The 26,035-nt window shown below is 44.1% G+C and overlaps 1 protein-coding gene across 2 annotated transcripts in view; it reads left to right on the forward strand.

Annotated features, from left to right (window-relative positions):
* LOC117880967 (prosaposin-like) overlaps positions 1–25,364 on the forward strand; it is a 43,850-nt gene extending 18,486 nt beyond the window's left edge. Inside the window, exons 2-14 of one of the 2 annotated variants that reach the window (XM_034777617.1) lie at positions 5,091–5,224; positions 7,953–8,027; positions 9,203–9,328; positions 11,000–11,194; positions 12,907–13,050; positions 14,641–14,697; positions 16,832–16,948; positions 18,572–18,670; positions 19,227–19,410; positions 19,644–19,813; positions 21,610–21,690; positions 22,282–22,389; positions 23,616–25,364. In XM_034777617.1, coding sequence (XP_034633508.1) covers positions 5,091–5,224; positions 7,953–8,027; positions 9,203–9,328; positions 11,000–11,194; positions 12,907–13,050; positions 14,641–14,697; positions 16,832–16,948; positions 18,572–18,670; positions 19,227–19,410; positions 19,644–19,813; positions 21,610–21,690; positions 22,282–22,389; positions 23,616–23,651 — 1,526 coding nt within the window. In that variant the 3' untranslated portion in view covers positions 23,652–25,364. The remainder of the gene's footprint in view (positions 1–5,090; positions 5,225–7,952; positions 8,028–9,202; positions 9,329–10,999; positions 11,195–12,906; positions 13,051–14,640; positions 14,698–16,831; positions 16,949–18,571; positions 18,671–19,226; positions 19,411–19,643; positions 19,814–21,609; positions 21,691–22,281; positions 22,390–23,615) is intronic. The other variant, XM_034777618.1, reaches the window with a different exon arrangement.
* The last annotated feature ends 671 nt before the right edge of the window (positions 25,365–26,035 follow it).

Here is a 26,035-nt window from a genome sequence, read left to right on the forward strand (position 1 = left end):
ATGTTTTCTTCACACTGTACCTTTTCTGTGCTCATTGGATTGTAAACTCTGAGGGCAGGGTCTTTGTCTCCTTCCCATTCTGTACAGCACTGAGCACCCTGTCAGAGTTTAACACAGTAAATACAAGGGGTGAAATTCTGGCCCCAATTAAATCAATTTTTGGCCACTATGAAGTCAATGGCAAAATTCCCATTGACTTCTGTGGGGCCAGGACTTCACGCCATGTTTTAAATTTCTGTCTTATGTGAATGTTGGTGGGACACAGAAGAATCCCCTAGGGATGGTGCTAAACTGGCAGCAATTCCATTGGGGTGAACCAGTGACTGATGCCCATTATCTATATTAAACACCATCTGCTTCCCATAGTTCTCTGTACCCAGGACCTGGTTGTGTTGGCATGTGATATCAGTTTGTTTCCTCTTAGTTTCACTCTAAATCTTCCTTCTGTACCTAATTTTTTGTCTTTGTCCCAACTTGCATTTAACTTTCTGACTGGGCCTAAATGAATTGGGCTATTTCTAGGCAGATGTTAACACTCCCTTTGGCTTTCAAAGTAGATTCAGCATCCAGTCTCTAAGATAGAAAGCTAACAAGCAAACATCACTGGTACTTGGGCAGACAAACTAGAGAGGATGGAGTTGGTACAAGCATGAGACTTAAATCAGAAGTAACCAGCAGCACATTTGGTGTGACGTTCTAGCCCCATTGAAGTCACTGGGAGTTTTGCCCTTGACTTCAGTTGGGCCAGGATTTTTAACTTGGTTCTCCACAGTCTACTTAATCTTGCTTTAGACAGCAATGCCCTCTGAACAGATTATTCAGTGATGTGCAACGGGGTATCTTGTATGTTTACCATACCTGGATTGATCTGGGGAACAGAGACTCATGCTACAGCCACTGTCACAGTAGGTCAAGAAAAACAACAAGGAGTCCGGTGGCACCTTAAAGACTAACAGATTTATTTGGGCATAAGCTTTCGTGGGTAAAAACCTCACTTCTTCGGATGCATAGAGTGTAAGTTACAGATGCAGGCATTATATACTGACACATGGAGAGCAGGGAGTTACTTCACAAGTGAAGAACCAGTGTTGACAGGGCCAATTCAATCAGGGTGGATGTAGTCCACTCCCAATAATAGATGAGGAGGCGTCAATTCCAGGAGAGGAAAAGCTGCTTCTGTAATGAGCCAGCCACTCCCAGTCCCTATTCAAGCCCAGATTAATGGTGTTAAATTTGCAAATGAATTTTAGTTCTGTTGTTTCTCTTTGAAGTCTGTTTCTGAAGTTTTTTTGTTCAATGATAGTGACTTTAAATCTGTAATAGAATGACCAGGGAGATTGAAGTGTTCACTTACTGGCTTTTGTATGTTACCATTCCTGATGTCCGATTTGTGTCCATTTCTTCTTTTGCGGAGGGACTGTCCGGTTTGGCCAATGTACATGGCAGAGGGGCATTGCTGGCACATGATGGCATATATCACATTAGTAGATGTGCAGGTGAATGAGCCCTTGATGGTGTGGCTGATGTGGTTGGGTCCTCTGATGGTGTCGCCAGAGTAGATATGGGGACAGAGTAGGCAACGAGGTTTGCTATAGGGATTGATTCCTGGGTTGGTGTTTCTGTGGTGTGGTGTGTAGGTGCTGGTGAGTATTTGCTTCAGGTTGGGGGGTTGTCTGTAAGCGAGGACTGGCCTGCCTCCCAAGGTCTGTGAGAGTGAGGGATCATTTTCCAGGATAGGTTGTACATCGTGGATAATGCGCTGGAGAGGTTTTAGCTGGGGGTTGTATGTGATGGCCAGTGGTGTTCTGTTATTGTCCTTGTTGGGCCTGTCCTGTAGTAGGTGATTTCTGGGTACCCGTCTTGCTCTGTCAATCTGTTTCCTCACTTCCCCAGGTGGGTATTGTAGTTTTAAGAATGCTTGATAAAGATCTTGTAGGTGTTTGTCTCTGTCTGAGGGGTTGGAGCAAATTCGGTTGTACCTTAGTAGGTCAAGAAGACTCTCCATTAGATACCTACAAAATCTGGTACCTAAGGATTTGAGTCATTGTCCTGCACTCCTAAAATAAAGGAATAAAACAATAACTCGACTGTCATTCACTCTAGCCTGGAAGAATTATAGCTTATCATACCCTCCATTTTGGAATAAACTCACAATTCTGTCCCTCCCATTATATCTAATAAAAGCAGGGGTAGTAGCTGTAATAATAATAATACCTAGCTCATCTAGAACTCACCTGTATGAATTACTGCTTGTGTCAGGGCTCAGTAATGTGTCAATAGCTCTAACCCTCTTTGCTTTCCGCAAGGAAGTTGCGATGTGGACCAAACCCTGGTAATTGAGCTCTAGCATATATTTGGGTCAAGTGGAATTTTCTCCTTGACTTGTTGTCACTGTTGTGTTTAACATGAAATTTGCTATGTGCCAGTCCCACTCTGGCTTTAGCAAACCTCACTTTGTATATTCTGGACTTACTTCCTGTTCTTAGCCAACAGCGTAGGTTGAGTTGTAATATTAAAACAGGTCCTGAATGTTGAGAGGGCCAGGGAAAACAAGATGTGACTAAGAGGAGGATCAAGTTAACTGAGTAGTTTATTTGACAATTATTTATAATACCACCACAGAAGAGCCAAGAGGCAGGATGGGAGGTGTCTTCTGTCCTCCATCACCTCCTCTCCTTGGAGTATGGGAGAGTCTTAAATTCCCCAATTTCCTGTAACTTCTGATTTTCCAGTTCCTGTTCTTTGCCTTTGGCAGGAGTCTTTTAGATCAAAGCCTATGCTACCAACTTAGTACAGCTCATCTACTGAACATTTACATGGTTCTATGCACATGTTCCATACAAATAAAGTATATTAAAAAAACATTTTTAAGGTTGGAAAGGCAATCACTCAAGTTAGGAATTGCCAGATTTGTGGTTGCCTACATAACCTTAGTTCTGCCCCCTTCCGTAATGCTTTATAAGAGAGTCTTCATGATCATATAGTATTTTTCTCTACAGGAGCCCTGCCTCATTCAGTGCTCAGAGAATGAGGTAGTTCAATATTTTCTTTTATCTTCATTCAATGAATGGCCCCATGTGTTACTTACTGGACACCATCCACAGTATACACTGAATATGTAATTACTAATTTCTTCATGGGCTTTTCTGTGGTGTTTGATCACCATTGTATATGAATACTTTATAAACATTAATAGATTTATCTTCACAACGCTCCTGCGAGCTAGGAGTTGTTATTCTCATTTTACAGATTGGGACCTGAGGCACAGTGAGATTAAGGTAAAAATTTGCAAAACTGGATGCAGTGATGTCTTCCTGTGTTGGCAGAAAGTCTGAACCAAGAGCTCTGAGAAGGTGATCACCCCGAAGCTTAAAGGCGACTATTTAAATGAAAAATTGTTCACGGTTTCACTGCTGATCACTTATCCGAAACTTCCAGTTTACATGCGTATTCCACTGTCCTGAACTGCTTCCCACTGCGTCTTGGCTGCAAAAAGCTCCAACTGTTCTGTCCTCTACCTAGCTGCAGAAATCTCCTGTCTCTCCCCAACAACTTCTGTAATGCAGTTATAGGTTGCCAATACAAAAATGTCTGGAGAGCATAAAGTATGCCGGATGCAATCAAATGAATAACTCAGGGAGCGTGGCCTGGATCTCATTATTTATGTAATTAATTAAAAAACTCATTTTTAAAATGAAACTTTAATAGAATTTCCAATGTGCTGCAGCAGAGTGCGTAGGACCCAGAGATCTCACCACAGCATTTGGCACACGCTTTTGGTATTTGTGTTAAAACTGGGTTGGTAATTCTTCAGCGGACTTAATGAGACACACCCTAAAGGGGCCAATTGTTAATAAACATTCCTCACTAGCCTTTTGTGAATAACACATTAAGGTGCTAATTGTGAGTGAGAGGAGGTGGGTTTTTCAACTAGAAGGGAAGGTAAAAAGTAGGTTTGAGGCATCAAAGTGTGGGTTTTCCTTAGCCAGTTGGACTCAGAGTTTAATGTTCTGTGTACAGGGGAAACATCTTACAACAGTAAATGAGGCCTTTGTTCTGGTTATGTCTTCCTGAGTCTGCAGAAAGTCTGAACCAAGAGCTCCGAGAGAATGATCACCCTGAAGCTTAAAGATGCCTATTTAAATGAATTTTTTTTCACAGTTTCATTGCTCATCACTCATGTGAAACTTCCTGCTAATCCACTTATCCACAGTCCTGAACTGCTTCCCACTGCAAAACTTGATTTCAAGTCAGCCTGAGGGAGTGGAAGTCCTGTCTGGTAGGGTTTGGTTGCTAATGGGCTTTGGATAAACCCTAAAGAGGTTAAAGAGCAGTTTCTGAAGGCAAGTGCTCAAGCTTGTATCTTATACAATGGCTGAGTTTCCCACGCTGCTGTTCAGATGCTATCCACATGCAATGTGCACTCTTTGTCCTGAAATGAACTAGCCTGCATTGGTTTCATTCCCTCCTTATGAGAAAATGATACATTGCACAGGAAAATATCAGGGAAACTTCCCTGAAGTTACTCTAGTACTAGTACTCTAGTTAGCTAGTTCAGTGCTGAAATGCATACCAGCCAGGAATGTTAGCCCTTCAATAATAGTGAAAAGTCTTTAATATTCTTCCTTTTCAAGGCATCCTTTGTGTGAAGGAAGGCAGTGGCAGGGAGTCCTGGGAGACTGAGATCTAATGGAGGAATTTTGGGGCTTACGTTTCTGGAATCCTCTTCCTAAAGTTCACCTAATTTATCTCGTTGATGCCTTACATGGTTTTTAGCATATTAGAGCCAGGCGTTTCTTGTGTGCTGGAGGTATAATTTAATCTAGCAATTGGAGAAGGAAACAAATCAGTGTTTGAGGCTTGGGGCTTAATAGGACCTACAGAGCTACGTGGGGCAGCCTACATCCAGACATGCTGAATTGGCCTACACTGCTGTCTAACACCTCAGGATAAAATGTAATACAAATGTCTTAGAATGGAGACATATGGGCAAGGCCTCCATATGGGACAGTGTGTGGTAACTCTTCTTCAAAGGTTGAATATCCTCTGAATTGTGCAGTTTGAAAATGGACTCTCTCTCTCATTGGCAGCTGTGGCGAGCCCCCTCTCCTGGCAGAAAGAGTGCACGGAGGGGCCTGAGAACTGGTGTCAGGATTTGCAGACGGCTTTGCGGTGTGGGGCTGTGGAGCACTGCCAGCAGACTGTTTGGAACAAGCTTCCTGTGGTGAGTGTGTAGTCTGAACAGGCTTGTTCTCTTCTGTCAGAGCCCTTGTATTCCCACATGCAGTTCAGGCCCTACTTACAGGAATGAGCTGACATCTGAATTGCACTTTTCTGTAACAGTTTGTGTCCTCCAAAAATTTTGTATCACGTCTTTCTTTGATACCAATAGGACTGCACAATGTGAATGAACTAAAGGGAGAGAGTGACTGGCTGACTTCTCTCTTTCAGTCGCTTTGCTCTGCATGGTTCATACCCTTTCTACGACAGGCTGCCACCAATCTAACAGACAGCCCTATTTCTTTGACGTTTATAGGAATGAACATGTAACTCTCTCACCTGTTCAAAACAATGCATAATTCCAGAGATCACATTAGGCCACTGTAAAACGTATGCTGGAGAATTTACAGGCCTTCCAATAAAAATAAAAAGCTTGTATGTACAGATGCCTATGCATTTTCCCAAGAGTTCCCATGTATGGAACTTTTCTGTAGAAACTGAAGATAATTGTTGGACTAGCCTAGATCTCTCTAACTACACAATTATCACTGTGTGTACTGAAAAACTGCAACTTGCTATGGTCAATAAAATGTATTGGCTTCTGTGCACATAATGAGTGAGGGTCTGATTCTCAGTTGCCACATCCTTGCACTTGGGGCAGGAACAGGGTGGATGGTTAAGGTGTCTTTTAAGCTACCTGTATGTCCTCCATATTGTGGGGATGTTCAGGGCACTGCTCAGTCTCTGGTGTAAGCTAGAGTTAGCCTTGGGGCTGCTCTAAGTTACACTCTGCTTCCCATGGCTCCTTTTCTCTGCCTCCCAAAGTTTAGCTGAAAAGCAGTACACTCCAGTCATGTCCCCGGCCTGCACTGACATGCCCCCAAAGTTCCCCTATACTGGGGGCTGGGAGCAGGGCTGGCAAAGAGTCGTTAGACCAGTTCTATGTCAGTAGGGACCCCCTGTCTGTCAGTCTCCTTTAAAGTCTCTTTCTGCCGCTAGAGTAGTGTCGAGAGGCCTTGGTGTAATTGGGAATTGGGCCCTGTGTACATCAGTTGGTTAAAGAGAAGGGGGACACCATCTGGCTAAGTGTGGGGAAACAGGCAACAAGTGTAAAGGTCACTTTGAACTATAAAAACTGGTTTGCAAAGAGTGATGACCCTCCCACACCAGTTGTTCTCTTCCCTCAGCCTGGTGTGGGGAAAATCTGCTTTTCTATAACATTATGACTCATCCGAACCTTGTGTTTAATTCCCTCCTTCCTCTTTCCATGCTGAATGTCACATTGCACACCAGTCAGTCAGGCCAAGAGACAGTTTCTTTTCCACCTCCTTCCTAAATGGGAAATGCACTAAAACCCCCAAACTCTCCCATAGAAGCAGTTAGCGCTGGCTGGAGGCCTTACCTGGTCATTGCTAGACTTGTTAACATATTGGGCTGTATTTTGTGAAGGTGTAGGACTTTAGTAAAGGAAGTCTGATACCGTTTTGGAGGGTTAGCATGCTTCTTTTGAGGTGCACTTTTGTCCTGTGCTGTTTTTAAATAATGAGCCTTTTTGATTCAGAGTTTCTCTGTGGGTTGTTGGGGTTTTTTGTATTACCAGAAGTGCAAGCTAGGTTGGTGTATAAAGTCTGCAGGCAGGATCCCTGTTCTGACAGATTTCACAAGGCCCGTCAGAGCTGGGCTCCCCCTTGCAGGTGTTAGCTAGTCCAGGCAAGTCATGTGGAGGAGGGGTGGTGACACCTGGGTGGGGTCTGGGAGTGGTAGAAAGCTGGGGGCATGGGGATGGCAGATGAGACGGGGAGTCTGTTATTCATTCTGTAAAACTTAAGTGCTTGAAGTTTTCTATATCTAAAATGTCTAGGAATTCAAAGTGTTTAACGGGGTTAGACTCCATCTTTGTCTCCTGCAGTCACCTAGGCTCACTCCATGCCACTTGTTTTCTGCCTCTGTCTCATGCTCCCTCTCCTAGCCCCATCACCAGGTACCTTATACCCCTTTATATTTCCCCCCTTTTCAGTCTTCTGTCCCCTCTCCATGAAGCTCCTCTTCCCTGCCCACACCCCATCTGAGACCGAGAAGCATGGCTCCACGTGCCACCCCTTCTATCTCCAGTCCCCAATCTCCCCTCTCGGTGCCTCCATCTCTTTACCCCACCCAATCGCCTGCCCCTTCTTATTTACACCTCTCTCCATGCCCACCTATGCCTTTCCACCTCTGCCAGCAGCAGGTCAGTGTACTGTAAAGGGTTTTATATTTACAAATGTTCATGTTGTATAACATTCATCTCTGTATGGAGATAAAACCAGTTCTTGTCATTCCCCCAACTGGACCCCTACTCCAAAGACCCCACTAACAGGCAAAGTAAACATGAGTTTGGAGATGGGAGGACAAAAAGATGTTAAGAAAACTTTCTTGGATTAAATGATAACAGGAATTTTTGAAAGCATGGTAGCTTTAAAACTCCTTTTCTGCCCCCCTCTCCTCAAAAACCTACATAACAAACCTTCCCAGAAAAATTCTATCCTGGGATGAGATGGGGCATGTGAGATTTCAGGGGAATAGGGTTTTTTTTTTAGAAATTGGGGGAGCAGAGGTTGAAACTTGGGTTTATGTGAAACTAGTTTCCTCCCTCACTATATGATACAAAGACAAGAAAGGGAAAGGAAATTTTTCATTTATATACCAACATGCAGGTCCCTCTCAAGTAACTCTTTTCTCTTTTCTATCCTCAGAAAAGCATCCCTTGCCATATGTGTAAAGTGGTGGTATCAATGCTTGGGAAGATCTTGCAGGACAATCGCACAGATGTAAGTAGCTTGAAGAACCCAGCAACCTTTTTGGCTTTGGGCACTAGATGCCTTTACAACTATAGTGGTGACCCAGGGAGGGGCAAGGAAGGGGAAGAATATCATGAGTGTTTTTTGTTACCTGAGTTTCACAGAGGGAGGAAAAGGAAAGCACTGTAAGATCTTCTGTCTGGTGTATGATCAGGATGGTCACAAAACCTGAGAATGACTTGGGGGTTGGAAGTAGATTAACCCTATTATTACCTACCTGCTAGTCAGGAATTTCCATGCAGATGTTGGTCAAGAGTGTCATGTACGTAAAGGCCCCTTTACATTGTGCTGTCTCTGGCAGTGCAAATGGTTACACTGCAGAGGAAAGGTGCCTAAAAAGGGAATTGGTGTAAGGTGAGAATCATGGGATACAGGGAGGGGGTTTGGGCTTCAGCATCTCTAGCAAAGGGGGTCCCTTTCCCTGTCTCTCCCATTGGGAATTTAGAGGGCTTACTTACCCCTGATATGCCACTGACTTGCTGTAAAACACTGTTGTTTGAATGTTTGTGCTTTCTTCCCTTATCCTCTTGGAGCACTCATTTAGCTTTGGGTAGGATGGTGGGTTACTGTGCAGTCTCTGAAGAAGCCACAAAGATCTGGTGTGTGATGTGACAAGGGGATTTTGGAGCAGCTATGTGTCACTCTCCCCTCTTTCCCTTTGATGCAAGTGCCATTCTATCTGGTCAGCAGTCCATCCATCTAGTCAGCTTTTTTTAGCCTCCTTTCTTATCTCTAGTTGGAATTTGGGTGTCTATGAAACAAAGAGAACAGATAGTGGATCTCCTGGATTGTATTTTATAAGCTAGAGAGCTTGCTTCATATGAAGCCTTTAAACCTATAGAAATTCTTTCTTATAGTGACAGGTCTTGCAAGAAATCTTCCTCTTACCACAGTGTAGTAGGTGCCAACTCCGGCACCAGAAGATCTGGGATTGTCTGTTTTTAAATTTGAGATTGGAGAAATAAACATATTTCATCCATCCATGCTCCAGTTCTGCTGAAAGTCTGTCTTCCCCCAGTGTGGAGCTTAAGAATTTGCCCAGATTTTCTATAGTCTCTCCTAAGAATGTGAAGAACGTACAAAGCTTTTTGCCATGGTGTATGTGAACACAGCCCATAACACTCCCCTCTTCTCTTGTCTCCTAGGAAAGGATCCGTGCTTTCTTGGAGAAGTCATGCCAGTACCTTCCTTTCCAGGACTGGTCAGTCAAGTGCAAGAAGATGGTGGACACTGGCATGATAATGATCGTAGAGCTGAGCAAACAAGTATTGGTAATTGGTTGGGGGAAAAACAATGGTACAGATTTATGGTGTAAAACTACTAGGTTGACTTTCTGCATTTTTTGTCCCTTTTAGGACAATAATAATAAATAATACGGTAATAGGCTTCTGAGAGAGCATATAAGCAGATTCCAGTCCAATACATTAATTTCTGTAATAAAAAACCAAAAACTTTAGATAGCTGATAAACAAATTCTTCACTTACCTGCTAAGATTTGAATTCAGGATCCTATTTGACCTGCAGCAATTGATGACACCATTAAAACCTAAATTACTTAAGGAATGGAGCCTTAAAAGTGACCTCCAAAGGAAAATAAAACATAGGTTTGCTCCATTTTTGGCTTCTTAAGATGTATACAGAGGTTCTGAAAAGATTTTTACAAAACAAAATAACTTCTGCTTGTTTTTAACACTAGAAATATCAGGAGTGTCAAGGCCTTCTCTGATTTTGCAGAGTCATATTGGAGGTCTCAGGAATGTAGATGTAGAACTTTCTTGGACCTTAGCTGGAGGGTAAGAGGGGTGTTGAATTTTCCAAACTTCCTTCTCAAAGTGCTTCTCAGTCATTTAAGTTTTTTAACAGTCTAAAGAAACTCCCCCTCTCAGTTAGTCAGGTTTCATGTCCTCGGTACTTGTGATGTCACTATGTTCTCCAGCTACCATGGAGACTTCCAGGGTAGACAACACCAGCATTTCTAATATTAAAAAAACAAACTTCCCAGGCCTCTTCATACATCATAATGAAACAAAAAGGGGCACAAATGCCTCCTTTCCCTCTTTGCAGGTTTTCTTTGTGTTAGTGAGGTCACTTATCTTTACAGCTGGTCAATAAGTTTTGTGATGAAAAATGCCCTTTTGTAGGAAAAGGACATTTCTGATTCCTTTGACATCTTTAGTTTTTTTTCTCCAGTGAAACAAAAATGTTCATTTACTTTAATTTCAATTTGAAAATTTTATTTGTTTTTATTTTCCAGCCTGCCCCGCCACAAAAAGCCCCAAACAAAAACCCCTGAAACAAAAAAAATCTATTTTGTTTAGTTAAAAAAAAGCCACCAGAAAATTTAGTAAAATTTCAGACGAAATCAATTTTTTGGTTAAAAATTTTTCATAGAAAATACTTAACATATTTCTATCAGCCCACTGCAAGAGCAACACAGAGACCAGATGTCCTGACTCAGGGTCTAGTGGTGAAAAGTCTTTAACTTAATTTTCCCTCTGTCTCCAGTGTTTATTTCTGCACAACAATTTGATGCCTGCACCAGCCTTTTCCCATTGTATGGTGTTTAAAATTTCATTTCCATTCATCTTTAAAGCACTTAGCTTGGCTGGCTGCATATCTTCTAGTTGTCACTTTTTATACAGAAGAAAGCCAGGGGGCTGTATAGGACTGCACCAGGACTACAATGGAATAATGAAACAGGTTCCAGTGTACACAAGTGGGGCGTGAGGATTGCTAGGGGAAAATAAACCTTTCCATTCTGTAAACAATTTCCTTGCTGGGTATCTTAGCAACTGTTGCTTTGTTCACTTAGATTTTTGCTGCTCTGACTAAGTAGCAGGGATGGGTGCTGCTTTTTATTTGTATCTATCTCCTCCCCCAAGGTGCAAGGCTAACTTTGATTAGTACTGATCAATGACTTGGCCTTCCTTTGTTCTTTTTAGTCCAACCCTGACGTAGTATGCCGTGCCATCACCTTGTGCAAATCCATGGAGACTCATGAGGACGCTCTGAAGATTCAGAAGCCACTGCAGTCCAATGAGATACCTGTAATGGACTTCCCTGAAATGGTGTCTCCCTTCCTTGCTAATGTCCCTCTTCTCCTTTACCCCCAGGACAAAACCCAGCAAGAGACCTTGGTGAGGATGCAATATGGACAGATTAGCTTCCTCAGTTAATCAGCTGCACACAAAGGAAGCATGCTGTGTTCTGTTTCAGTGTCACAGTGCTTCTCAATAACACATACCAACCTGATTACACTTGGGAGCACAAACACATGGCTTTAGAATGCAAGAGAGCAGGAAGCCCACTTAGGTTGCAAGTTGCCAGTTGGACTTCAGAAACATATTGGGCCAGTTCCTGAGCTGCTGTACGTTGGCATAGCCTCGCTGAAGGCAATGGAGCCACACTGATTGACGCTGGCTGAAATACTGTTCCAATTTTGGTTTAGAATGAACGGCAGCCCTTTGAATTAATGGGGTCTCTTCCCTTCCCTTTGCAGTGGCCAATGGTAGAGTATGTGACTGTCCACAAACAGACTTTAAAATGCACATTAGTGGGTATTTAAAAATAAATAAAATCAACAGCTAAGGTGGTGTCAGTAATAGAGAAAATTAGCAACATTGCTGGTCATACAATAATTTGGATTGTTTGAGTAATGTTCTTTTGGGCAGGGATTGTCATTTACTATATGTTTATACAGGCCTAGCACAATGGTTGGTTTCTACATGCTGCCACCATATCAATGTTAAACAGTAACAATGTACCGATTAGCAAGTAACAAGGGCTAGTTTGATTAGATATGGGACCATTCCTGGCTTATGCTAATGTTTTTTTACTCTTCCTCCTCCACTCCTAGAACTTGTACCCTGCTTTCTGTCTCTGACTCTCTTATTCCCTCCCAGTGTATAATTACACAGTACCTTTTACTAGCTCTTTTGTGTTGCACATGCCTCAATTTTTTATGATTCTATTCACTCAAGTGTTATGATCATTTGTGCTATCTAAAAATGAGAGTATCTAGTCAGGTATAATTCTCAGTGCTCCCACTGGGGTGAGGGGCAATACGCAGGCAGCATGTGAAAGGTAAGATTCCACCCTGTGCACAGAATGCTAGATGGAAGTCAGCAGCTTGTTAAAATCAGGAATGTCAGGGCTCAGCTGGCATGCCCCGTATGTGCCCAGGCAAGGCAGCGGTGGAATTTAAATTGGACGGGAGGGAAGCCTGGGAGCAGAGTCTGTGTCTTACCTGAGTCTTCTGAGGGGGCTGTTCCTTGGAGAGATACATGGGTTGAGCACAGGAGTGGAAGGTAGGATTGCTGAGTTTTAGGGTATGTCTACACTGCCACGTTACAGCGTGGCCATGGCAGCGTTGTGACGTGGGCAGTGTAGTCATGCTTTCCAGTGTAGCCAGAGCTCTCCCAGTGATAAAAAAAAAAAAATAACCACCCCAAGCGAGGGATGGTAGCTTTATTGCTGGGAGCGTGGCTCCTGACGATAAAGCAGTGTTTATATCGGCGCTTTTCATTTGTCGCTTAGAGGGTGTGTTTTTTCACACCTCTGAACGACTAACGTTTTAGCGCTGAAAGTGGCAGTGTAGACACAGCCTTAATGCTCTGACTTGGCCTCTCTCTGTTTCCTGGGCAAATGACTTAACCTCTCTGCCTTTCATCACTTGTCAAATGGGATAATACCCGCCTCCTTGTAGTGCTGTGAAAATTAGCTATGTTATAAATAGCGTTGACAACAAAACTGCAGTGAATGCTTCCTCTGTTAGTAGTGAGGATATAGTAGTGCCACTAGTGCATGGCCATGTGTTTTAATTTTTGGCTTTCCCCTTATCTTTCATCAGGAGGGAGGACACTTGTGTGGAGACTGTGTTCAGCTGGTTGCTGACATTCAGGAGAAAGCGAGAACCGGGCCTTTCTTCACTGAGTCCTTAGTTGCTACTGCCAAGCAACTGTGTGAACACTTGGGACCTAACATGGCTGATGGGGTAACAGAATTTTGATTTCACTAAGATAATTGAACTGCCTCCAGTGGTGTCCAGGGTGGTACTGAGCAGCTGTTTGCTTGGTAGAGACCAAAAGTGCTCTGCTCTGGAGTCTTTCTTCCAGAGCCGGCTCTAGGGTTTTTGCTGCCCCAAGCGGCGCCAAAAAAAAAAAAAGCCGCGATCGCGATCTGCGGCGGCAATTCAGTGGGAGGTCCTTTGCTCCTAGCAGGAGTGAGGGACCGTCCGCCGAATTGCCGCCGAATAGCTGGACGTGCCGCTCCTCTCCGGAGTGGCCACCCAAAGCACCTGCTTGGCAAACTGGTACCTGGAGTCGGCCCTGCTTTCTTCACAGTCTGCATCCATTCCCTTCCTGCTCTTCCATGTGGACAGAACGTTTGTGGCTGGATTTGTCCTTAATGAAAATGCTGAACAATGTCCTTGATGAAACATCTGTAAGGCCTCTGTCCTCTCCTCCTTCAATTCCTTCCTCCACCCACTTCTGCCGAGACCCCGACAAGAAGTTAACCAATTAACATTAGCTAGGCTGAGGGCGAACTGGGGAGAGACGAAAATGATTGGTTTTAAAGAAATTGTGTATACACTGACGGTGTGTTATCCCTCTCCACCATCCTGCCTGCTTGCTTATGTTCATAGATTGGGGCTCTCTGGGGTAGAGGCTGTGTCTTCGTGTGTGAGGACAGTGCTTTGCACAAGATGCTACTGATGCTACCTACACTCTCAACAGTATTATTATTTATTTGTAACATGATACCATTTTATTTACTGAGCCAACTTATCAGACACAAGGCTTTGGGTTCTAAATGGTTAAGACTGGGATCTTCAAAGGCATCTGAGGGAGCTAGTGCCCAACTCCTTTGGTCCTTGGTAAGAGGTCAGCACTGTCAGAATTGGTCACCTGATTCCCATAGGCTCTGAAAGGTCTTAGTTTCCTCTTCCTTCTCCCTCCCCACTCCTAAAATATCGCCATTAGAATAATAGAATATCAGGGTTGGAAGGGACCTCAGGAGGTCATCTAGTCCAACCCCCTGCTCAAAGCAGGACCAATCCCCAGACAGACTTTTACCCCAGTTCCCTAAATGGCCCCCTCAAGGATTGAACTTACAACTGTGGGTTTAGTAGGCCAATGCTCAAACCACTGAGCTATCCCTCCCCCCTATGTCATTGCTCTACATGGAAAGCATCTAAAATGCTGGATACATTTTAGAGGGGAGTGGCAATTAATTCCAGAGCCAGGTGAAGTAATGCTAGGGATTCTTGCAGAAGCTAGGCCCAAAAATGCAACATTACATGCAGAAGTTTGGCACTTCATTTCTGACCCCCCCCCCCCCCCCCGCCCTGTGACTGTGTCTCTTTCACACTGCACACTTCTGATAAGGTTTGAAAGGTAACACATAGAATAATTCAAAATACCATTCAAATTCAAAATGCACCTTGAGGTCATGCTAGCTTCTGTGGGAACCATTGTTTTGAATTTTCCCACATACATGTAATCTCCTTCCTAATGTGGCATTAACAGTGATGTGGGCAAGAATGGTTTGTTGGTATTTACTGGGATGTCTGTCTCTCCCACAGTGCAAGAGCTATATTTCTGAATACTCAGAGTTTGCCATCCAGTTTATGATGCACATGGTAAGCTGAATATGATGTTAAATACATCTTCTTTAGATCTTTTCTATTCTTGGTGCTGGTTCTTCATCAGAGCTTGTTCTGGAAAAAGTTACCTTATTACCTTTAAGCCTTCAGAATGAACCTTGAGGAATCCTAAGGTAGTGTGAAAACTACATGGTAAATGTCCTACGGATCCTTTTAGGCCATGCAGGAATGCTTGTGGATTTTGGAAAGAATAACAACTGAAGTTTTTTTATTTAGCAGCCTTAAAAAAAAAAAAAAAAAAAAAAGTCTAGTTTTGCCACGGTCTCAATTCTAGGTAGCTCCGTCACTCTGGGTGCAGAATGCACCTTCTTGTGTTGTCAGAGTTGCATCTAGTGTGGCTTTTAAATTTCCCACTCTGTAGACTTCATCTCCTATATTTTACACACTTTCAGCTCTCTAGGCAAACAGAGAGTTTTACACATGTACCTGAGTAAGTCCCTCCCAATGGAACAAATGATAAATGGAGCTGCTGTGGCACATCCCCAAAAATACTTCACAGCCTTGGAGGCTTTGAGGCAGCTGAAATCTGACTGTGGGTGGTGTGGGTTGGATTGAAAGTTATGGAGAAAAGAGGAGAAACACGTCATGGCAGTGATGGTGAGGCCTTGCCGTCCGCTGCGAGATGAAAATCATTGTTCAAAGTAGCACTTTGCACTTACACAGCACTTTTCACCCAAGATCTCAAAGCACTCTAGAAAGGTGTCAGAGGGTCCTGTGGCACCTTTAAGACTAACAGAAGTATTGGGAGCATAAGCTTTCATCGGTAAGAACCTCACTTCTTCAGATGCAAATAATGGAAATTTCCAGAGGCAGGTATAAATCAGTATGGAGATAACGAGGTTAGTTCAATCAGGGAGGGTGAGGTGCTCTGCTAGCAGTTGAGGTGTGAACACCAAGGGAGGAGAAACTGCTTCTGTAGTTGGATAGCCATTCACAGTCTTTGTTTAATCCTGATCTGATGGTGTCAAATTTGCAAATGAACTGGAGCTCAGCAGTTTCTCTTTGGAGTCTGGTCCTGAAGTTTTTTTTGCTGTAAGATGGCTACCTTTACATCTGCTATTGTGTGGCCAGGGAGGTTGAAGTGTTCTCCTACAGGTTTTTATATATTGCCATTCCTGATATCTGACTTGTGTCCATTTATCCTCTTGCGTAGTGACTGTCCAGTTTGGCCAATGTACATAGCAGAGGGGCATTGCTGGCACATGATGGTATATATAACATTGGAGTTGACATTTTTGTTTCACTTTCATGTTTGAAAACTTTGACCGGCTCTCCTCTAGGGTAACCTTTATGGCTAAGAGCAATAATATGGGTAGCGTGAGAGTCTGAATTGAGAATTAAAAATGGGGCCTTTAGGTTCCAGCTTTCCCAGTGCCTTTGTTTTATAGCTAGTAATTTCCTGGGAGCCCTTGGCCTTGTTCTGCTCTCACTTACAAAGAGTAAATGAAGAATAACACCATGGAACTTAGTGGGGTTACACTGGGGCAAAACCAGGGTGTCTGTCATGGTGCAGCATTGGATCATGTTGCAGGGACATGGTGCTGCTGCTGCAGAATTAATTCTTGAAATGCTTATCCCACTGTGTGACCCAGGGAAAGACAGTGCTTGGCCATGTAGTCAGAAATTGGGCTACATCTTGGAGGTATTGCTTCTCTCTATGCACCGTCTATGGAGTCTGGGTAACTTGCCTATTATTTAGCTGAGGGTTGCACAAGCTTCTCTATGACAAGGATGTCTTATACTTTGAGAAATAAGATATTAATCGGGAGGATGCAGCAGGGACTACATAGCTCTGCTGGTGCACTGATGTGGGGACTGAAAACAGACATTTTGCAAAGCTGCACATAGTACCTAAGAGCTAGCCTTAAATCCAGACTAGCTACAGATCCAGTGTCATCTTGACAGTATATTACAAAGGAAATCTGATCAGACCGTTGGCCTGGTAACCTACCTTCAACCACCATTTCCTCCAAGAGTGTATAGAAACTACAGTTGCCAGGTCTATTGAAACCTTTATTTGGGTTGTCTCCTCCCTCTTTAGGGAATTCTTCATAGAGCCGGTATAACGGGATAGAGCTTGTCCTTACTTGATTTGTGTATCTCTCTCCAGCAACCGAAGGATATTTGTGGCAGAGTTGGATTCTGTCCTTCCCTGAAATCTGTGCCCCTCCAGTCTCTGGGACCAGCTAAAGTGATGCATATGTCCAATATGAAGGAGCCTGTGGAGGTAAAATGAGTCTTTAGCGCCCTCTACTGTTTTGCTGAAGAAAGATCAAGGCTTGCGTATTACCCACATGAGCTGGAGCAGGGGTTCTCGAGCGGAGGGGGGGGGCGTGACCCCTCAGGAGGTTGCGAGGTTATTATGTCAGCCTCCTCCCCCAAACCCTGCTTTAACTCCAGCATTTATAACCAATACAAAAGTTTGAGAAGCACTAAACTGGAGGAAGGATCAAACTCAGGTAATAAATACAGACTTCCATGTGTACTGAACAGCCTGAATCTCTGGTATAAAGTAGAGATCTCACTGTTCTGGGGTTAGATTGCGAAACAGCTTCTCTTTGTAGAGGTGGTATGAAATGCAATACAGAACTAGGGCCTGGTCAGGATTAGAACTGATCAAAACTTTCAAATTTTACAAATTTTGATCTTTGATTTGTTTTGCCAAAATGCTTTCTCTTACCCCCCCTCCCCCCACATACTTCCCCAGCTCTAGTCAGGACATCACTTTCAGCTGCTTCAAACGTTGTCTGTGATATACAATTCTACACCATCATCAGAGGAACTAGCCCTTAGTAAGGGCTAATCTCTGGTAAGATTGAAATTTAGTCTGAGTTTGCAGTTGTCAGAACCCCAGAAGCACCTTTTTGTAAATGTACAGTGTTCATATGCACATAACTCAGTCAGATCAGCTTATATTTTAGAATCATAGAAAAGTAGGGCTGGAAGAAATCTTGAGAAGTCATCTGGCCCAGCTCCCTGCACTGAGGCAGGGCCAAGTAACTTAAAACATCCCTGACATCCCAATGACGGAGATTCCAGAACCTCCCTTGGAAGACTCTTCCTGTACTTAACTATCCTTATAGCTAGAAAGTTTTCCCTAATATCTAACCTCCCTTGCTGCAGATTAAGCCCATTACTTCTTGTTCTACCCACAGTGGACATGGAGAACAATTGATCACAGTCCTCTTGTAACAGCCATAATTGAAGACTGTTATCACATCTCCTGAGCCTTCTCATCTCTAGATTAAATGTACCCAGTTTTTTTAACCTTTCCTCATAGAACAGGTTTTCTAAAGCTTTTATCATTTTTGTTGCTCTCCTCTGGACTCTGACCTATTTGTCCCCATCTTTCCTAAACTGTGGTGTCCAAAACTGGACACGGTACTCCCCCTGAGACCTCACTAGTGCTGAGCAGAGTGGGACAATTACCTCCCATGTCTTACAGATGACACTCCTGTTAACACACCCCAGTGTGCTATTAGCCTTTTTCACAACTGCATCACGTCGTTGAATCATATTCAGTTTGTGATCAACTGTCACCCCCAGATCCGTTTCAGCTGTATCACCTACCCAGTTGTTCCCCATTTTGTAGTTGTACATTTGATTTTTCCCTCCTAGGTGTAGTACTTTACACTTGTCTGTATTGAATTTCATCCTGTTGATGCAAGACCAATTCTCCAATTTATCATTTGAGAGATTTCAGTGCAAAAGCAGTGTCTTTCAGATCTCTGGGGAACACACCATACAGAATTTAATAGGGATGAAAGCAATAGGGTTCCCTAGAAATGAAGGTATCTCCCACCCCATATGATCATTGTTTTACATGAACGTTCTGTTGTGCTGTAATAAGCAGGAAAACCTGGGACCAGAAAATAAAGCTTCCCTGTGCGGTATGTGTGAGATTGCGGTAAAGGCAGCAGAGAGCCTGCTGAACAACAACATGACAGAGGTATGTGGCCTTTTGTTCAGTGATGCAGAGCTTGCATAGGCTATTTACAAGTGCAGCTCCCAGCTTGGAACATGTCCTGCTGCTGCTATGGGGGTGCAAATAGGGTGATCAGACAGCAAATGTGAAAAATCAGGATGGGGGTGGGGGTAATAGGAGCCTACATAAGAAAAAGACCCCAAATCAGGACTGTGCCTATACAATTGGGACATCTGGTCACCCTAGGTGCAAGAAAGTTGGTATGTAGCCCTGGCAATAGCCCTAATAGTGCCCTGTATTCTCATTTTCGTCGTTTAGGGGTTGTTAGGGGGAGAGGGAATTCTGTAAATGGCTAAATGCTGCTTGCAAGCTCCTCCCAAGGCTTGGTGGGGGACAGGCCTTGGCTTAGACACTTTTTAGGGTTAGTGGGTGAATTAACACAGTAAAACATTTGTCTGCAGCAGAGGGAAGAATAGCACAGAAGATTGAGATCTATCTGCCCCCTACTGAGGTACTATCGAGGATAGATTGCATAGATTTATTCTCTCTTCTCCTGACACCTGCTGCTTTTGTTTTCCAGGAGCAAATAGTCCATGACATGGAGAAGGTCTGCTACATGCTACCTCATGGTGTCTTAGGGCAGTGTAAGGACTTTGTGGACTCCTATGGCAAGGCTGTCGTTGTCATGTTGTTGGAAGCAACTAATCCCGAAGTTGTATGCATCATGCTGAAATGCTGCCCCAAGAGTAGCCCTTCACACACCGGTAAGCACTGGGTGACCAGTATCCTGTCCAATGCATGCTTGTTTACTTGTGAAGAGTCCAATCTATGACTGTATATGGCACTAGTGCAGTATTCACCTGAGGCCTCTTGCTGGGGTTGGAGGAAAGGAGCCTTTCACTGGTTCCTAGGTCTGGGACTCGAGCACACTAAGCTACTGAGAACTCTCACTAGAAAGCTGGATATCTAACATTCCAATGTTCTGTGTGTCTGCTAGAGAGAAGTGCTCTGGAGCCGTTACCAGTAAATGCTGGCGAGTTCTGCAACGTGTGTCAGATTGTTGTAACTTATATTGACAATGAGCTGGAGGAGAACGAGACACAGGCTGAAATTGGGACTCTGCTTGTGAAAGGCTGTCATTTACTGCCAAAACCCTTGACAGACAAGGTAACTGCAAGTAGTTATTGTGGGGATGGAAGATCTGATGTCCCCTACCCAGCTGGCTAAAACATATGTCCTGTGCCCCAGTGGCTCTCAACCTTTCCAGACTACTGTACCCCTTTCAGGAGTCTTATTTGTCTTGCGTATCCCCAAGTTTCACCTTGCTTAAAAACTACCTGCTTACAAAATCAGGCATAAAAATATAAAAGTGTCACAGCACACTATTACTGAAAAATTCCTGACTTTCTCATTTTTGCCATATAATTATAGATCAATTGGAATATAAATATTGTACTTACATTTCAGTGTACAGAACATAGAGCAGTATAAACATGTCATTGTCTGTATGAAATTTTAGTTTGTACTGACTTTGCGAGTGCTTTTTATGTAGCCTATTGTAAACTAGGCAAATATCTAGATGAGTTGGTGTGTCCCCTGGAAGAGCTTTGCGTTAATCTCAGGGTACTTGTACTGCTGGTTGAGAACCACTGTTGTGCCCATCCACAGTGCCTGTCACCTATCTGCTGCTTCCCCCCACCCTTAATGCTTTAGACCTACATATTTTAGATTTTCCTTTCTAAAATCCAAATGGGAACAAATTCACATGCACTGAGGCTGGACATTAATGTCCGAGTCTTTGCAGTGGCTTCTGTGCTTGAAATGGCTGATTGCCTCCATCTCCAGCAGGTGAATCATGGGAAGGTTCATGGGCTGGTGACTCTGCTTTGAAACTGGTCACAGTGCAGCTGAGACTCTGGAATGTGTATTAGTTCTAAGTCCCTGCTGGGATTTCTCTCCTCTTACTCAGCACCAAATAAAATAGCCTTTCTTTTTGTTCAAAATAAACTGCATGTGCACAGAGCAAGTTGATCTCTGGCAGATCAGATGGCGGCACCTGTCCCTGGATATGTGGCAGGCTGCCTCTCAATCAGAATCAGAGCGTAATACAAAATGGACAAAGGTGTAAAGCCACCTAGTCCAGCCTCACAGCAGAACTGTTCTAGAGATAGACGCCTCATGTGCTAACTCAGGTGTATGTCGTCATGTCCTGGAAATGTATCGTATACTGTCCTTTATTGGCACTGTGCCGTATCTGAGCTGTTCGGTCATTTGCAATAACAGTCAGAGGGACGTGTGGTGGAGTTTCAAGCCCTTCTCTTGAGGGTTAAAGGAGTTAGCGCCTTCCCATCCTGAGCTGTCAGCAGTCTAAAAATCCACCTTTATGTAGCAATATGAGTTTGTGGATGCTTTTTCTGTCTGCTGTCTGGGTAAAACCTGTCATGGCTGCAGCCTTGGTGCCGCAGTGTTACCTCTGGGGGGAAAAGTCATACCAGAACTACAGACTAGCTGCCTAAGAGCATTTGGCTGCCTCAGTACTTTGGCACTGCTGCTGAGAGTAACTGAGAGACACATTCATAGCATGTGAGTGCAGGGCAGAGCCACCATTTGGCCAGCTCCTGCACAGGAGTGCAAGTCTTTGTGTTTCAGCATAAGGTCATAGGAGCTTCCTCCCCTTCTCCTACCTGCCTCACTGCATACAGAGTGTGTGGTGGGGAAGGAGGGAAAGCGATAGCTCGTATATTTCTTGGGCAATCTTCCTGATCTGTAGTAATGCACTGCACATTTCTGAAGTACTGAACTACTCTCCCCAAGCACCACCTCTTCCCCAATCTCAATGGAAATGTGTTCATCTATAAAGCACAAGACAGTCTGGGGTTCCCCTGTTTGAATCAGGTTCTTTGTCTTCGTCTTGTGATGGTCTAGCAGAGCATTCAGTCTCATGTCATCTCTTCTTGTTACAGTGTGATGAGATTGTGCTGCAGTATGAACCAGACGCCCTACGACTCCTGGTACAGATAATGGATCCTTCTTTTGTGTGCACTGTAAGTAGTTCTGCTGGCATATGCGATGGTGGAAGTATACTATCAGTTTAGCTGTCCAATTGCATGGTCTCACGAAAGCTGTTCATAGACTATTGGGTTTTTGGCCAGGAAAGAAGAAATAGATTTGCAGAATTTACCTTTTTGCAAAGATTAAACATGCAAATCTTTATTCTCCTCCCTGCCCTGTGATTCAAATGCAGGAAATGTAACTGTCGTGTAATGCAGTGTGAGGTGCATGTCCCTGCTTCAAATGGGATCTTCAATATTAGATCCACAAATCTGCAGCCAGCATTGAAGCTGAAATTGTCTAGAGTCTGAAATTTGGTGTCCTCTCAAGGGACTTCTCACAAGTCTGTTCATTCAGCTATAGACCCAACTGTCCATAGCAGTCTAGCACTGTGGTGTTGGAAACTCCCAGCACTGCCTCTGCTTTGTCTACACACTCCAACTCCCACTGGAAATAGGCATTGCTGTGCAGGAGGCACTGAATCATGGGGGTGGGTGGGGAGGGAGAAGTGAGTTCACTGATGTCCATGGTAATCAGGAAGACATAACTGCACCTTTTGTTCTCTCTCTTCTTTCACTGCACAGAAAATAGGAGCTTGTGTATCATCCAAAGAGGATCTCATGGGTGAAGATCCATGTGTGTGGGGCCCAAGCTACTGGTGTAAGAACATGGAGACTGCAGCTCAGTGCAATGTAAGTCACCAAAGATTCCCCCAGAGGGGAGAGTCTGAGATGCCATTAAATTAATGGGCAACAAACTAAAGTGCTTTACAAATATTGAACCTGATTCTCCTTCCACTTACACTGGCCTAAATGAGGAGTAACTCCATTAAATGAAGTGAATTATCATCATTGTAATGTTGGCGTAAATGAGAGGAGAATCAGGCCACCTTTGTGAGAAAGAACTACAAATGCCTGGCCGCCGGTTGTTGGGAAAGGGAGGTTTACCTGGTGGGAATGGAGGCTTGTCAGCTCTTGCTTACCTCTCAGGTCCTTTCAGAAGAAGTGTAAATGTGCCACTGCTAGAACACTTACAATTACGCTGGCCAAAGGATTAGATGTTCTACTGGAGTGACCATCCTGTGCTGGCAGTGAGATTGACCTAATGGGACTCTTCTGCCTCTAAAACCTGAGGCTTCACTGTTAACAATTCACTGGTGCAATTTCGAAGAGCTGACTCTGAGCTGAGAGGCTCAGAAGCTGTAACCGGCCCACTCGAATGCTTTTTAACCCCTTGGAGGCCAGGAAACTGAGATTATTTCGGAGAAATCCACACATGCTAATCTTATCTTATCAGAGGAGTTAGATTAGAGTTTTGACTATGGGACTAAAAATACATCCAAAAGGAATGAGATCAGCTGGGAAGAAGGTTGGTCACATCCCTAAATGAAATAGAAGGAGCTAGATTAGCCCATGTCTGGCTTGGCCATTTCCTCTAGAACTTGAACTCTTACTTGTCTAAAGGACAGTCCACAGTATAAAGCATCTTCATGACCTGTGCCAATTGTCTGGCTCTGCCCAGGAAAAAGCAAGGGTGGAGGTTTTATGGAGAGCAGAGTTTTGCCCTGCCCTAACCAGGGTTGGGAGTACTGGATGAGGTAGCATGACAAGTTAATGCTGCAGCTCCATGAGCCTCCCTTCTTCACTAGCTAGACAGAAAGTCTCTCAGTTACTGAATATTTGTATGATCAAGTCTCTACTCTTTTCCCAGCTCCTCCCTCATACTGGATGACTGTTTCAGTCCCAGAATGGTTGCTGGTGCATACAGATGCCTATATAGGCTGCAAATTTAATATTAGTTTGCCCTTAAAGCCTGAATGGTGCTGGGGCTCCAAACTATTTGTGCAAATTGACGCTGTCTATGTTATAATATGACAATACAGGCCTCTCTTTCACACCTCTCTTCCTCTTTCTCCTAGGCTGTTGAGCACTGCACACGTCATATATGGTACTAGAAGAAACCTTTCCAGCTGAAAATGTTTGCCATGGTTTTGATTAAGCATCCTGGATTTGTTTGGGTGGGGACGGGTGAGAGGTCCAGGTCGGTTCAAGAACTGTGTCTCTCCTCTCCCTTCTGAAGGTCCTGTGCCTTCAGGTTTGTTCGGAGTGCTGCTGGGAACTCCTCTGCAATGCTGACTCAACAAAAGCCTTAAAACTCTACCGTTCTTTGTGCATTTGGAGCAGAGGAGTTGTTGGGTGGGGAGTGGTGTAGTGTGGGGTTTGTTCTATTGTGAATTAACGGCCTTGTGTCTAATTGTAAAATAAATAAACCAGAATAGGCTTACTAAACTGAAATTCCATGGTTGGTTGGTTTTGACTTTCCTGCAGTGTTCTTGAGCACTCTGCCCTTACTTGGGGCAAGACAATAAAGGCTCAGATTTTTAAAGCAGTCTGAGAGATTTAGGGATTGCAAGTGAATGTGACCTGGGCGCCTCAGTCCCTTGGGTTTATTTAAGCATCCCACCCTAAATTTTACTGACTTGTAAGTGAAGAGTAAAACTGCCTTTTTGAAATGTTTCTTGTATAATCCAGAGAAGGAAGGCTTGGGGTTTGACTCTACTTGCAACTGGAAATAAGTTTTTTAAGAGCCAGATCCTCATCTGGTGTAAATCGGTATAGCTCAACTGAAGTCAGTGGAGCGATGTTGATTTTTACCAGCTGACGATCTGGTCCTAAGTCCCTCGTCATCGTAGCAAAGAAAAGGGCAATCTAAAAGCACAGCTTGTGTGGCAAGAGCTGCAGAAGCTGTCTCAATGTGGACATGTTCCTGTTTTGTTGGGGGTGCTTTTGGGTAGACATCTTAGGAAACTAACTTGATTAAATTTAACTGTAATTCTTACCTTTCCATTACTTTCTCCAGTGGTACAGCCTCGATATTGGGTTTTTTTAAGTTGAATGAGATACAAAACCATGATGTATAGCTTTTCTGTTGGAATTAGTGCAGGATCTGAAAGTACTTCGTGTTCAAAAAGCATAGAAAGATACAAAGCAGCTGCAGTTTTTCACTCCATGTGATGAAAGTTTGTAGTGGCTACCAAAGCATCTGCCTTATATGGGGTTTTTCCCTGTGCATCAGTGGGGAGAACATCCAGCTCTCCTTAGCTGTAGCATCTTTCCCCTAGCATTACTGGCTGCATGACATTTACCCTGATAGCGCAGCCGCATGTCTATTAAACTAGATCCAAGCCCCAATCCTGGTCTCACTGAAGTCAGTGAGTTTTTAAAATGTTCCTCCTTCTTGTCAGGAATGATTGGCATAAAAAACTTGGGCAAGGATGCTCCTTCAAGTCATTCAGATTCTATTATGGCAAGCTCGGTATAAATTTGTGAGAGGAGCCATTTTAACTCAGCAGGCAGAATTCCTGATCTTCCCTTCTGCCCGGCTATAGATGTGAGGGGAAAACGTGCAGCTGCTTTCAATAGAACATGGTCTTAATGGTGCACGAAAGTTTCTGTAATTAAAAATAAAGACTTCCTGTAAACCTGACATCTTTGTGCTCTTTTCCTTTGTACATAGTCTTGAAGTCTCTCACTGGCTTTCATGTGTGGGTGATCCATCCATTATACACTCTTCTGCTGCAAGTCCTCATTATCATCTGAATTTAGATAAAAGTCAAACCATCCCATAAACCCCTAAAGGCTGAACGTGTTATACAGGTGGCTTGAACATGAAGGGTGTGTTTTCTACTGCTTGGCAGCAAATCTGCATGAACATAGGGTAGCACTGACCCCAGGGTGTTGCTCAAAGAAGTGTAGACTGTTGAATACATACAGTTGGCCAACAATCCAGTAAAGAAACTTTTCTAATTTATTTAGAGATCAAAGCTAACTTTAACTTAACATGGTACCAGTACTTTCAAGTCAGGCATTGTTTCTCAACTTTCTAGAAAAACTGGTTTCGTACCAAAAGCTAACTTGAATAGAAGTGATGGTATCTTGGCTATTAGGAAACAAAAAAAAGCTGGGGGTGTGTGGGAAGGGGGTGGGGGTTCAGGCTCTGGGAGAGGGTCTGGGATTGTGGCGATTACCTGGGGATCCAAGGCGGGGCAGGCCAGGGGGCCTCCACATGCTGCTGCCCACAGGCACCGCTCCCGCAGCTTCCTATTGCCTGCAGGGGCCCTTGGGGTGGGGGCAGCACGTGGAGGCACAGCCCTGCCCTGGGGCCGCAGGGAGGGGCTGGCAGCCACTGGAGCGAGCGTGCAGGAAGCCACTCAGCTCCACTGCGCTGCCGGTGGTGGGCAGGGCCCCCGGGCAACATGCAGGTTGTGGGAGCGCCCGGAGGCCGCAGCGGGGCCAAGGGAGAGACCCGGCCCCAAAATTGCTGGAGCCCCGCGGGCCA

Source organism: Trachemys scripta, chromosome 7 (genome assembly GCF_013100865.1).
Source record: "Trachemys scripta elegans isolate TJP31775 chromosome 7, CAS_Tse_1.0, whole genome shotgun sequence".
Lineage (NCBI taxonomy): Eukaryota > Metazoa > Chordata > Testudines > Emydidae > Trachemys > Trachemys scripta.